The sequence below is a fragment of the Phoxinus phoxinus genome, assembly GCF_949152265.1.
Source record: "Phoxinus phoxinus genome assembly, chromosome: 13".
Taxonomy (NCBI): Eukaryota; Metazoa; Chordata; class Actinopteri; order Cypriniformes; family Leuciscidae; genus Phoxinus; species Phoxinus phoxinus.
The window spans coordinates 27,135,662-27,149,363 of NC_136888.1; the positions used below are offsets into that span (position 1 = coordinate 27,135,662).

Here is a 13,702-nt window from a genome sequence, read left to right on the forward strand (position 1 = left end):
AACTCTGTAATAACCTCTAGTGTATTAAAAACCCAGTTTAATTTGTAGTCTGGTAAACCCGAGACTAGTGTAGTATAGCCAAGAACATTATTTAGTCTTGTAAAGTCCAACCTAAGTCTAACAAGTCCAGTTTTGTTTGTAACAAACTGTAGTGTTACCCATTCTGTAGTCTTGTAAACCCCATTAGTAGTGGCAAAACACAGCATAGTCTGTATTGTAATCTAACCCCCCCCCCCCCCAGCATTTTCTGAAGACTAGTAAAGCTCAGCCTATTCTGTAGTCAAGTGTAACAAATCTAGCCTCGATTGTGTCAAACTGTAGTAATACTATAGGTTACTTAGAACATAGTCTTAAAAACCCCTGCTTAGTCTGTAGTATGGTGAAGCCCATCTTTCTCTGTAATCTACAAAAGCCAAGACTAATCTGTAGTCAAGTGTAACAAGTCTAGCCTTGTTTGTAACAAACTGTAGTATTGTAAAACCCATGTTAGCTTATAGTCTATACAACAGAATAATCTATAGTCTGTACAACAGCATAATTAATCTGTAGTAGTAAAGCCCAATTTATTCTGTAGTCTAAGTAAAACCAATATCATTCTGTAGACTAGTAAAGCTTAACTCAGCACTGTTCGGCTACATGGCTCCAGAGGGGAGGAATGCATGCTACGCTGATGCTCAGGTCATGTGTTTTTAAATGAGTTGCAGCTTTTCTTTCTGTTTTCTCTCCTCTCATGTCTGAAGGTGGTTTGCTGAGTAGGCCGTGGTGTAGATGTGCCACGTTGCCGCAGCAGCTCTAACTTGCGCTGTGCATCGTTTTTGGCCAATTTACACCAAATCGACTATTTCTTTGCACTCCAGAATTAAAGTGCAGTTTAGTAGCAATTTTTCTCACTTGATTGATGGTGAATGTGCGAGATTGTGGATAAGGATGAGTTCAGACCACTGGTGGAGACGTGTTACGACCACTGGGCAGACGGAAATATTAAAAACACTGCTGATGTTTTTAGAAACGGTGGCGTTAACTGCTGTTATCGCACGCTTGGTTCCTCTGTTCATGAAATTGTGGTGTGTGTGTGTGAAACCGTGTAAAAGGCTGAGCTAATAGACCCTTGCTGTGATGGTGTGGCAGACAAGGTGTAGGAGCATTAATGGGAGGAGATTACACACGCACACACACACACACACACACACACACACACACACACACACACACACACACACACACACACACACACACACACACACACACACACACACACACACACACACAATTCAGGCTTGCTATTACAAACCTTTAGGCCCCTATTCTTCCTTCGTTGTGTGTAGCTCTTTGACATGTTTTGATGCCACATTGAGTATCAGCAAACCACATTTAACATTTCAAGAGCAATGATAGATGTCAGTTTTAGTGTTATACACAAACATTGGGGTCAAGCCAGATACCAAGCTAGACACCATAGTTTCCTGAGTTTAGTGGTACAGCAAATGATGGAAGAGCTGTATTTTGAATTCCTTTAAATTCCTCTTTCTGCAACAGCCCATGACTGGGAAAAGGCTATTCTTGTTCCTGAATGGCAGTGACAACTGAATTATAGTTCCCTGGAATAGCTCTGTGAAGAAATCAGATGACCATTTCAGAATAACAGTTAAGCCAGTAGAGTATTTTTATTTATTTATTTCCCCCTGCTCATACCACTATTGACAAATTGTTTGACTGTTTAGGCCTATACTTGACACTTACACAAAGGACACGTCACTATTTGACCCTGGGTCAAAGAGTGCATACTGGGCAACCCACCAGATCCAGTCCCTTTCCGCTGTACAAAAAACATCTGTTTGAAACAAAATCGAGATGCTTGAGGATATCAGAAGCAGATTGGCTTGTGAAATGAAGACCTCTGTGAGAAGCAGTCATTGGTGTGGCTGACAATGTAGATGTATGTGAAAACAAAGGTTCTTGGTTCTCGATTTGAGATGATGCTGTTAATTTACTTGATACAAAAATAGCACAAATGCAGCTAATACATGCTAGTCCTCGTATTGCTATAAAGATTAATGACACATAAGAGTGTCCTGTCCACTATAAAGAAAAGGAAACATTTTTATTTATTAAAAAAAAATGTAAATTTAAAAATGTAATAAAAAATTAAAGCTGCAAGCAGCATTTGTCGGTGTTCAAGCTTTTAAGGCCTTTAAGCATTTAAGACAAAGTTTTATTTAGCAAGCATTTAACCACTGACATCATAGATGGAAAAGACTACGTTTTAGCATGATTTACCATGATATACCACATTTTAGTGTGATTTTTAATAAATCATGGTAAATCATACCATGTTCCAGTATGATTTACCATGAATCTAGCATGATTTACTATAGTTTACCATGATATACCAAGTTCTAGTATGATTCAGCATGATTTACTCTGCTCTATTATGGTTTACAACAATTGAACACATTCTAGTATGATTTAATATGATTCTAGCATGATTTACCATAGTTTACCATGATTTATCTTAGTTTACCTTGATTTACCATGTTATAAGATGATTTACCATGATATACCACATTCCAGAATGATTTATCAGGAATCTAGCATGATTTACCTTATTTACTGTGATTTACCATGTTTATAGCGTTATTTACCATGATTTACCACGTTGCTAGCAATTATGTGAAGCATCAGAACAAATGAAGTGATAAACTCTGACAAAATATGATTGTGTTATAATAGTAATTGTTATATAAGGTCTAAATATATGAATGCAAAAGCACATGTGAAAAGACTAAGTAGAATGTCCAGCAGAGGGCAGTAGAAGACCACTTATTGGCTCACTTTCATTTTGAACTACTTGGTTTCACCAGTATTCTGCATTAAAGCAAAACATTTTTTTTCATGTTAACTCCATGATGCATGTTTACACACACACATTTGGGATATGTTATTTTGAAAATCTCTTTTAATGCTGTATAATAAGCATTTCAGGATTCCCATTTCTCTATGTGACACAATTGTCAATAGTAATACTCCAATAGATGAATTTTGACAAAATGTGATTGTAAATGTTAAAATAATTATTTTATATAAGTCACTTATATAACAATATTAGGGAGTAATATGATTAAATGACAGCAGGGGGCAGTATAATACCACTTATTGGCTTAATATACCATGTTATTCATATCATTTTCATCTTTTTTAACTGTTAAAGAGGCAAATTTTGTCCGATCTATCTGAAATTTGTCATGCTTCTTTATCATGTTATTTCACATGTTCTGACCTGTTTTTAAGAAGATCTGAGCATTCATTGAAGAGATATAGGCTTTCGGGGACACTTGGTCAAGGCTATATATTGAAGTGACCCTATTATAGCCATCCAAATGCAGAAGATCAACTTTTTCTGATAATCATTGATCTAGAGAGTCCAGATAATTATTCTGCACTGGTTTTGAACATTATGATATGAACATTATTTGATCATAGATGGAAAACACAATTTACAGCCAATACAGACAATTTACCATAGGAAATATATGGTTTTTAACTGTTTTTAACTGTTATAGCGCCATCTATAGTCCGATCTCCATATAATTTTGCATGCTTGTTAATGATGTTATTTCACATATGCCCACCAATTTTCGTGAAGTTCTGAGTTTTTTTTAAAGATTTATAGGCTTATGAGTGGATTTTGCCACACCCATTTTCTAAATGACCCTCTTATAGCCACCCAAATGCAAAAATTACACTTTTTTTCGATAATTATTGATCTAGACAGTCCAGAGAATTGTCCTAGACTGGTCTGGTTCTGATCGGGCGAAAAACCAGGGACTAGTTCGCAAAGGTATGTTTTTTACATATTCGTGAATATTTAATGAACGGTTTAATTGACAGCAGTGGTTCTTGAGGCAAAGTTGTTCAGCATGAGGAGATCTATCAAATGATATGCATATTGTGACGATATTTGTAACACCACGTGAGTACAGAGGGCGTAAAACTCATTAGCGCCAACTAGTGGCAGATTTCTTTCAAAATTCTTACAGACCTCTAGGGCCATGAGTTGAACATGCCCACTGAGTTTCGTTCCGATTGGCCATCGATAACCTTGTGCTAAATTTAATTGGCCGATGGCGGCCATGTTTTTTGAGATACGACAATATCCTTTTACACATACATGGGGCCTTGGGCCAAAACACTGCATACCAATTTTCAAGTCAATCGGACAAATGGCCAGCTGTTTATCTGTTTTTTCGGTTTTATAGCGCCACCATGTGGCCAATCGACGCGTTTTTTTTTACCGTGACCTCAGATTGACGTCCGACACATGTGTACCAAGTTTGGTGAAGAAATCTCCTTTACTTCTCGAGTTATAGCCATTTTAGTTAAATAGGCTCCTCCCACAACGTTCATTTGGCGCCCCCTAGCGACTCCGATTTAAAAATTCATTTTTTTTTCGATCATTATTCATCTTCAGAATCCAGAGAACATTTCTGCACTGGTTTGGTTCCGATCGGGTGAAAAACCAGGGACTAGTTCGCAAAAGTAGGTTTTTGACAAAATTCAAAATGGCGGAAAATTTTCCCTACCGGAAATAAAATCGGAGATATACGTTTTGTTCTTCAGGAGTCCAGCTTTCCAATGATATAAGACACTTGAGGCTGGGACATACGGTCTAGGAGATATGACCAGTTTCGCGTATTTGCTGCTATAGCGCCACCTATGGGCCAATCGGGCTCATATTTTGATAACCTCTCCTCGATTTTTGTACTACCTATTGGCAAAGTTTCAAGTCTCTAGGACTTACGGTTTGGGCTGCACGATGCGTTTTACAGGAGAATAATAATAATAAAAATCGGTACAATTACAATAGGTTTTCAGCACTTCGTGCTTGAACACCTAAATATTCAAGTAAAATTAAATACTACCTTGCACATTGAATACTACGTACATTCAAACACCTTTATCATTACCTTCAATTAAAACATTTATATATATATATATATATATATATTTTTTAGTAGGGATTTTTTGTTTATTAAGTTTTTTGGGGAGTCGCATCACATGCTATTTTATAATCTGAACTGCCTTTTCATAAAAAGGTTAAATTATTTTGATACATTTATTGACCTTGACACAGTCAAGAGGGTCTGCAGTGGACCTATCTATGACATCATGACTTTGTTCGTCGCACCACATGATTTGGATGTGGCATACAATTTTCTTTTTCAAATGATAAAACTTAATACTGCTTAGTGCTTACCTACTTATTTAAATCTTACTACATTTTAAGCATCTCATTATTTTAATGAGATTTTCTTCATTATTAAGTCAGGACAATTCTACCACTATTTGAATATGTACTTGTAACTTTACTAGTTACTTGAAAAACGTAGTGCGTACTTGTAATGCGGTACCCCCAACACGGTGTATGAATTGCAATGTTCATTTATTTTTAAAAATAAAATGAATAGACAATTGACCCATATACACACCATTGTTTGGATGAAGATAAATTCAGTTCTCTTTCAGGTTTGAACTAATTAAACACTTGAGAGTTTGAGCACACCCATGCCTCGTGGACCACACAGGGTGGAGTTTACTGCCTGTCTGGAGTATTAGACTGCACCGTAATAACACACACTCTCATCGTTCCCATTCACAAACACTACAGCGGTATCAGACTCAGATATCATGAAGAAAACGCGATCTAGATCTGCATCACCCTTCTTCCTCTTCACAATATTTGTTTATTGAGCGAAAACATCTGGTGCCTCTGTGAAACCTGGATGTTAATCAGCTCGCTTTCCCCACTGAATTGGATAATTGCGATCCAGACGGCCTCTTTTGGCCCAAGTTCAACTGTGTTTGCACTGTTTTTGTCTGGCTTGGGGAGATGAAAGTGCGACATGTTATAAAGTGACACCAGACAGGAGCCAAGCACGTGCCCCGCAGACGACGCTCCCATGATTCCAGCTTTGTTCTTCAAAGTAGGCGGCACTGGCATCTGGGTTGAGACTAGAAGGCATGCGGTGAGAGGAAGTAAAAAATAGATTGTGATACATCAAAAATATGCTAGTTGCCACAATTCTTTTTGCTTTGTCAGTTTGGGGCAGTGGGAATGGAGGGGGAGGGTGTTAACCTACGCTAGACATGCCGTCATCAAATAGTTGCAAATCTGAGAACAATGCAGGCCAGGTCACGGCTAATCCCACTATGTACAGTGGACCTGGAATCATTCTGCTCAGCAGCATAACTGTTTTCAACATTGATAATAATAAGAATGTTTCTTGAGCTCCAAATCAGCATATTAGAATGATTTCTGAAGGATCATGTGACACTGAAGACCGGTGTAATGATTCAGAAAATCAGCCTTGCCATCACAGTAATACATTTTGATCAAAATAAAAGCAGCCTTGGTGAGCAAATCCATTTTTAGTAGTGTTTATCATAGACAGGTCAAATAAATTCAGCAATACAGTAAGTATTTATGTGCCGTGTTAATGTGGATGCTTTTAGATCAAGCCTATTCACAGTCTGCAAAGGCATTAGTTTAAAAAACCTTGTGTAATACAGGGTAAGTGTGTTAAATCTTTGCTTTGGGCCAAGTGTGGCTTAACCGGGGCCAGACGGCAGATTAGGGCCTAGCTCTGGTCAGCCGTTTTGGGCTGATGACCGGTTGTGGTTGGGCTGTTTTTTGAGTGGTGGTAAGCAAGGCTTCCACACATGTGATTTTGGTGAATATGGCTGAGGTTGTCAAAGAATGGTTTCTAGCTGAACAGGAAGACATTATGATTTCTAAGAATAAAGTGTCTAAGTGTGTGTTTCTTGCATCCCTGTTTTGTGGATAAGCTTAATTAAACCGAGAAATTGAGCAACAACCTAACACACAGGCTCAGATCATTATTTTTATTCAATATTTTATAGGATAAATTAATTCATTTTCCAAATACCATTAATTCATTCATAAATATCAGTATGTTTTTGAGTCATGACATTTTAAAAGGCTTATTGACCTTGAAACACAGTCATGAGGGTCTGAAAGGGTCGTCTCTGTGATATGAATGCATGTTTTTTGTTTTTATTCTGCATGTTGCTTACGTCACATGACATGACATTTTAATTTTCCTTTAAAATATTTTTCAAAATTTGCCAAGGTTTTGTTTGGAAATAAACCACACACATATGAAAGCGCTATAAATGCCTCATTCTATTCTATTCTAATCTTGTATTAATATAATTATTCAAATTATAACTTTTTAATAATAAATTATTCCAGGACAGTTTTTTTTTACTTAAATTTGTTTTATTCACAAAATGAAACCATGCATATCATAGAAAAGCTGTATGGAAGTCACTGTATGAAATGCATATTTAATGTATGTTTTTAGAATATATTAATACATCCGGATAAAAGAATAAGAAATAACGGCATTGGCCCATATCTAAATATACAACTGCATAATCAAATGTTTCAGTAGTTTTAAAGTTGACTTCAAGTATGGTCTTTACTTTCCTTATTTGACCCAATACTCCATTGATTTGAGGGTTGGTTCAACTTCTGCCAGTTTGAGACATGGCAGCATCTGTCAGGAGAAAGTTCCTCCCATTTGGCCCATGGTGTGACTCTTCCCTGGTGTCCCATAAATCAGGGTCACTGCTGCCTGACGGGGTGATAAGCTCTGAAACCCAGTGCTCTCCCGCCAGCGTGGGGAATATAAAGTGACACTGTCACCCCAGCGATGGCCTGGCACCTTCAGAGATGCTGCTCTCCAGACTGGAGCGGGACAGATGGTGCCTGACGTCATTGACTTGAAGGTCCCTATTTTACAGTGCTGGGATGGTCATCAAACCTTCGGTTTTGTAATGTTTTGGCAGTGTGTGGGGTGTCTGTTATACATTAGTTAGCGGAAATAAAGCAAGTGAAAGATGGGAGAGTGCCTCCTGGCCCTGTTCAGAAAGTTGGTGTGTGGGCGTCAGCACGGGATACAGACGCCAGGACACCACTAGTACAATGAATGTCTCATTTCTGTGGCAGATGCCGTGTTACCCATTATCACCTTAGTGATATCCAAGATGACGTTGTGACACTCTTGATCCTTTTGAAGCAGAGAGAAGAAAAAAGAATGCAATGAAGCACATAGTCTATTTACATTACAGAGGTCATATTCGGCTCCACTTAAAATTTTAGTCAAGATTTCTTGGACCTAATTAAATTCTGTTTTACAGTATAATTTTCAACAAGCCTCTCTGACCTTTTGTGCTTAATAGTAAATGTCAGAAACACAATCCATAATATAGTACAAGTGTGTTACATTTGAAGTCTTGCCACATGTGGCGCTATAGCAATTTACTTTGTCATTTGACCCTTTAAGTCCAAAGTATACTTTTTTTTTTAAATGTACGCATGCACCAGTGTATGCGTACATCCAATCGCATAGCCTTTCAAAGGATACCCTGGCATTCACATCAAGAATATACAGTGAAAACCAACACAAACATTGGCTCACATCAATCTCTTTTCCATCACACTGAGGAAAAACCTGGCCAACCAATACATTTGGTGCTCTTGATCACATGACCAGATTCGCTGCTGTTACATAAAATGACGACTTGATGACCCTCACAAACAAACTATTTTGCTAAGCAATAGTAAATGGCAAAAAACATGTATGCTAAACACTGTTTGACTTCCTTTTCTATAATAAGCTGATGTCAAAAATGGAAATTTGTGCAGCACTTTGTATCCACCTTATTTTTAATGCAAGAGCAAGCATGGCCATTTGTACCTTGAATGTGCGAGGCTTCCGGTGTCATTCACTTCCAATTATTTTACCTTTGCAAAAACAGTCTTTATATTGCAAATATAAATATCATATTATTTTAAAATCAACATTATAGACACAATGGGTTGTAGTTTTACAGTTTACGGCACTCTGTTATTTACCTATTGTGGCTAATGAATCGGATGTCTCACAGCGGCCCTGTTTACACCTGGTATCAAGATGCGTTTTGGTCGACCGTATCACAAGTGGATGACACTAAATACATGCTTGAGCTTGTCCACTTTCGACCACTATTTATGAAGTAGTCATAAACTCATTGTCTCATAAACTCATAACAAAAGACCGCCTATTATTCGCCTACAAGTGTGCTAGCCAGACGGGATTTAAACTTTGTCGGATGAAGACCCAAATTTGGTTTGAAGACGAAAAACGTACCAAGCACAATGTTCTCACAATTCCTGATTTCTAACACACACTCACAGCGTTTGCCATGGTCTTGCAGCCATCAGAGCAAAACGAGAGTATTTTCTGCTTTTTAAAAGTGCCATCGACTGTCAGAGAGTGAATTTGCATTTTCATTCTTTATGCATCGATCTGAACAGACCAGCTGTGTGTGAAAATTGGGGTATGTAAATCGGAATTGGCATATGTAAATGTGGGCGGTCGCTTGTTAATTTCCCACACAGCGCCTCCCAGTCATGTGGCTTGGATAATTTCATAAATGTACAGCCCTTACAATGGACTGTTTGCGGTTTCAAATGAAGTGAGGTATTTCCGCAGATGAGAGTGAGCGTGTGGCAGGTCTGTAATTCATTTCACACTGTCAGAAACACTAACACAACATCTTGTCGGTCCCTGCATGCTTATTTAACACTCAAACACTTTTACAGGGGAGCCTGTCAGAATGTGTTTCAACGTAATGAAAGTACCGCACAAATGTTGACTGAGGTAAACACGTCATATTTGGCGTGCCCCTCTTCGTTTCAAAGTTGACTGATGAAGTTTGATGGACACTTAGCCTGTTCAGTTCTAGTCTCACGTTGCTAGACCTTCAGACTGATGGCTAAATCGCAGCTTTCATTGGCCAAGGACCACCCAAGAGTACGTCTGATCCACATGTAAAGCAACCGATCACGGTTCGTTTTTGTTTCGCGTCATATTTAGGGGTGTTAAAATGAAGTGTCGATGTCTCTATTATAACAGACCGGCGTAATAAATGATTCATTCAAAAACGTTGCAAGTTTATGGCAACAATGGCTTTGCAAACTTCACATGTTTTTGAAAATCCAGCATTTAGTTGATCCTGATAAGGATTCTTTGTCAAAGTTGTAAACATGACTGCTTTCTTCTTCCATGAGGGGGTTTGGCACCATGACGGCTTTGTTTCCAGGCGTGTTCCCAGAAATCCTATAGAATTCAACCAATCAGATGATGACTTTGAAACTCCTGAAGTGTTTCCCATTTTGTGTGCCTTATGCATAAGATGTTCAGCCAATGGTCAATGAGTGTGATGTCTGAAGCTGAGACTAGTTCAGTTCTGCCCTCTGCATTCTTTCAAGGACCCCGTTTAGTGCCTCACCAATTTAAATGAAAGCCGATGAAGATTAATGTTGAAAGATGTAGATTAAAAAATGCCACCGTGTTGTTATAACAGCACTTCAGTGAGCTTAGAACCTCTGTAACCCCTTATATGCTCTTCATGAGCAGTGGGAAGAGATTCATGCCTTCGGATATTCCCTTCAAGATTCATTTGAAGGTGTAGCTGAAGAAATATAGTGTCAGATCTCCTTCCGAGATGTGCGTTCATTAAAATACTGTCTCAGTTTGTCCTGGGCTGAGTGCCTCACTTACAGATAAAGATAAAGGCTAGTAAAATGAGATTAAGTGAAGGAGAAAAGGGCCTGTAGAGATTAATATAAATGGAGGCCGATGGTGGTTTCAGATTACAGAGATACTTGATCAGTCTGTCAGATTTTACGGCACATCACTCTCATGCACCTCTTTCTGCACATAAAAGGGAAATGCACAGTCTGTAAGGCAGTATAAAAGTCTAGATCTGTAAGGCGTGGGAAATGTACAGGTTTTTTTATTGATTTGTTTGTACTATTAAAAAGGAGGATTAATTTTAAATGAACTGCTGGAATACAGTATTTCCTTTGAAACCATCCTTCATTTCATAGTACACTTACCAAAGTACCATGACATTGCCATCTGCTACATTATTGTACCATAGTACCACCAAAGTACTTTTTTAATGCGGACATTATGTGCATACAGTGGATATAAAAAGTCTGTTTTTTTAATATATTTTAAAATGCAATTTATTCCTGTGATGGCAAAGCTGAATTTTCAGCCTTATTACTCAAGTCTTCAGTGTCACATATGCTGATTTGTTGCGTAAGAAACATTTATGATGTTGAAAACATGTAGAATCATAGAATTTTTATAATTCTATACATAGAAATGTTGAAAAACAGCATTTATTTTAAATTGCATAAATCTTTTGAAACATTATGAATGTTTTTACCGTCACTTTTGATTAATTCAATGCAATAATAATTGTGTGTGTACTGTGTATTTTTTGTGTTTATTCGAGTATCAAGCTGATAGAGATTAGCAGCATTCTAATGTCAGAATCTGACATATCTCCTGGGTTTTGGAGCAGAGCACTCACATATTGTGAACCACGAAGAGACAGGTGGTTGATACTTAACTAGTCACTGGGATTAGTACCTAATACAAGTAATCCACTTATGAATGCTCTTATGAAGTCCTGTTTCTCCAACAATTCTCATGTCACTTCAATAAAAGGCAGTTGTATAGTAGATCTTTGTGTGTGAAACAAAGACACACTGTGAAGTGAAATTTGAATGAGTTTTCCCCCCCGTCCCAATGGGACACTGAGGTCTAATGCCTGAAATGTGCATCCCTCTTTGACTCGAGTCAAGTTCAAGTGTTGGTCACATCTCGTCCACTCCTTCAATAACGCTATTGATATTTATGAAAAATATAATTGTTTTTGTGCTGAAATGTAATCCTAAATATAAACCGATATAAAAGACTTAAAAGGCTGATGCTTTTCTTTGGTTACTAAAGCGGTAGTAGTAGTTTCATGAAATAATGTGGTGACATTCTTTCTATTTTTACTTGAGAATTTGATTTATTAATAACTGTACTGTTTTCTCAGTAAGCTTTCAATTTTGCTTTGTCAGGCGTCTTGGTTTTGGTGGTTCACGGTTCGGCTCACTCGCGAGTAAAAGCATTGTCATTTTACCTACCGCTCTGAAACTGAACACTCCAGCCAGCCGCTAGACGAGCATCTGGAAAGCTTTCCTGTGATATATTTGGAAAATAAATATTACACAGCATTTTTAATAAAAGCAGGATTTACAGTGGAGGCTCCTGTGAACGGGGCCAAACAACAGTTGGTGTAGGGATGGTGTTTCATTAGATTTGTCTGGCTTTATTAGCTGCGTAGAGGTATTGAGAGGTGAAGGAAGAGGATGTGTGATCGTCCGACCACAAACGTGTACAAAAGGTACAATAGAGGAACTATTATTTTGATATGCTATTTCCCTTTTAAACGCTTTATGCAGATTTTCAATTGATATCACATTTTTTAAGGTAATATACCAATCTGACATTTTACTGTGGTACTGAATGGTGACCAGTAGGGCTGCACGATTTGGGGGGAAATCTAAATCTAAAATGGAAATATAACTTCAATTTTGAATTGAAATTTAATGTACTGTAACTGTACAATAATTTACACTTTACTTAGATTTAGGCTTTAAAAGTATGTTAGCTTGTTTCTAAACCCTGGATAAACAGAATCATGGGTCATCGTGCTTCACATTTCATACTCATAATTTAACCAGGATTAAAAATGAATCCTCCTGGTTATTCATAAGCTATCATTTAACACGGTGCTAACCCCACTTCTAAATGTACAAGTGTGAAACGGTCATTTACAAGGTGTTAAAAGCAGAGTTAAGAATGACGATAACCTGGGGTTAATTGCAGTGCAAAAATCCCTATAGAGAGCTTGTGAATCACAATCGAATTGATTCGTGTACTGTAACTGTACAATAATAATAACACTCTGGCTCAGATTTAGGCTTTAAAGTATGTAAGTTTCTTGCTTATGCTTGACACTCTTTTTGAGTGTTATATTGGTTTGTGTGTGTGTGTGTGTGTGTGTGTGTGTGTGTGTGTGTGTGTGTGTGTGTGTGTGTGTGTGTGTGTGTGTGTGTGTGTGTGTGTGTGTGTGTGTGTGTGTGTGTGTGTGTGTGTGTGCGTGTGCGTGTGCGTGTGCGTGTGCGTGTGCGTGTGCGTGTGCGTGTGCGTGTGCGTGTGTGTGTTATTGCGTCCTATGGTGCTTCTGGGGAGTTTTCTTTTGTGGATGTGTACAGGTTCAGCTGTGCAGGCCTGCATGCAGACTTCCGCTAGTCCTGCTGAGCAGGGATTGTTTTAGAGTATTTTTAGGAGCTTGCTTTTGAATAATGAATCACCTTCAGACTGAAGACAGCAGGGACTGCACCCCCATCCCCCCCCCTCTGTGTACACACACACACTCACAAGGGTGTGTACAGTATGTGTGAGATTTATATTCGAGTGTGACAAAGATAATTAAGGGTTTTTGATAAAGGTGTGTGGTACAGTAATGCCGATGTTAATGTGCATCTGTATTACTGCCCTAAAGGCTTTGGGATACACATATTACATCTTTCTCTCTCTCTTTATTTCTGTGTCTGTGTTTAGGCCCTGGATGTGGACCGCAGTGTCCTTTACAAGATGAAGAAGTCAGTTAAGGCCATTTACGCCTCCGGTCTGGGTAAGTGATCTCAGCCACTTCACTGCCTCGGCTCTCTGTCATACATCATCTCAGCCTGTCTCGTGATGGGGCCGCGGTCTGATTGGATTAC

General features: G+C 38.3%; 2 protein-coding genes across 2 annotated transcripts in view; one reads left to right on the forward strand and one right to left on the reverse strand.

Moving 5' to 3' along the window:
- The window catches only part of mboat2a (membrane bound O-acyltransferase domain containing 2a), a 241,599-nt gene that overhangs the window by 74,311 nt on the left and 153,586 nt on the right, over positions 1 to 13,702 (reverse strand). The gene's annotated exons all lie outside the window — the stretch shown is intronic.
- Positions 1 to 13,702, forward strand: part of asap2a (ArfGAP with SH3 domain, ankyrin repeat and PH domain 2a) — a 56,992-nt gene that overhangs the window by 9,633 nt on the left and 33,657 nt on the right. Inside the window, exon 2 of the mRNA XM_079633281.1 lies at positions 13,539 to 13,611. Coding sequence (XP_079489407.1) covers positions 13,539 to 13,611 — 73 coding nt within the window. The remainder of the gene's footprint in view (positions 1 to 13,538; positions 13,612 to 13,702) is intronic.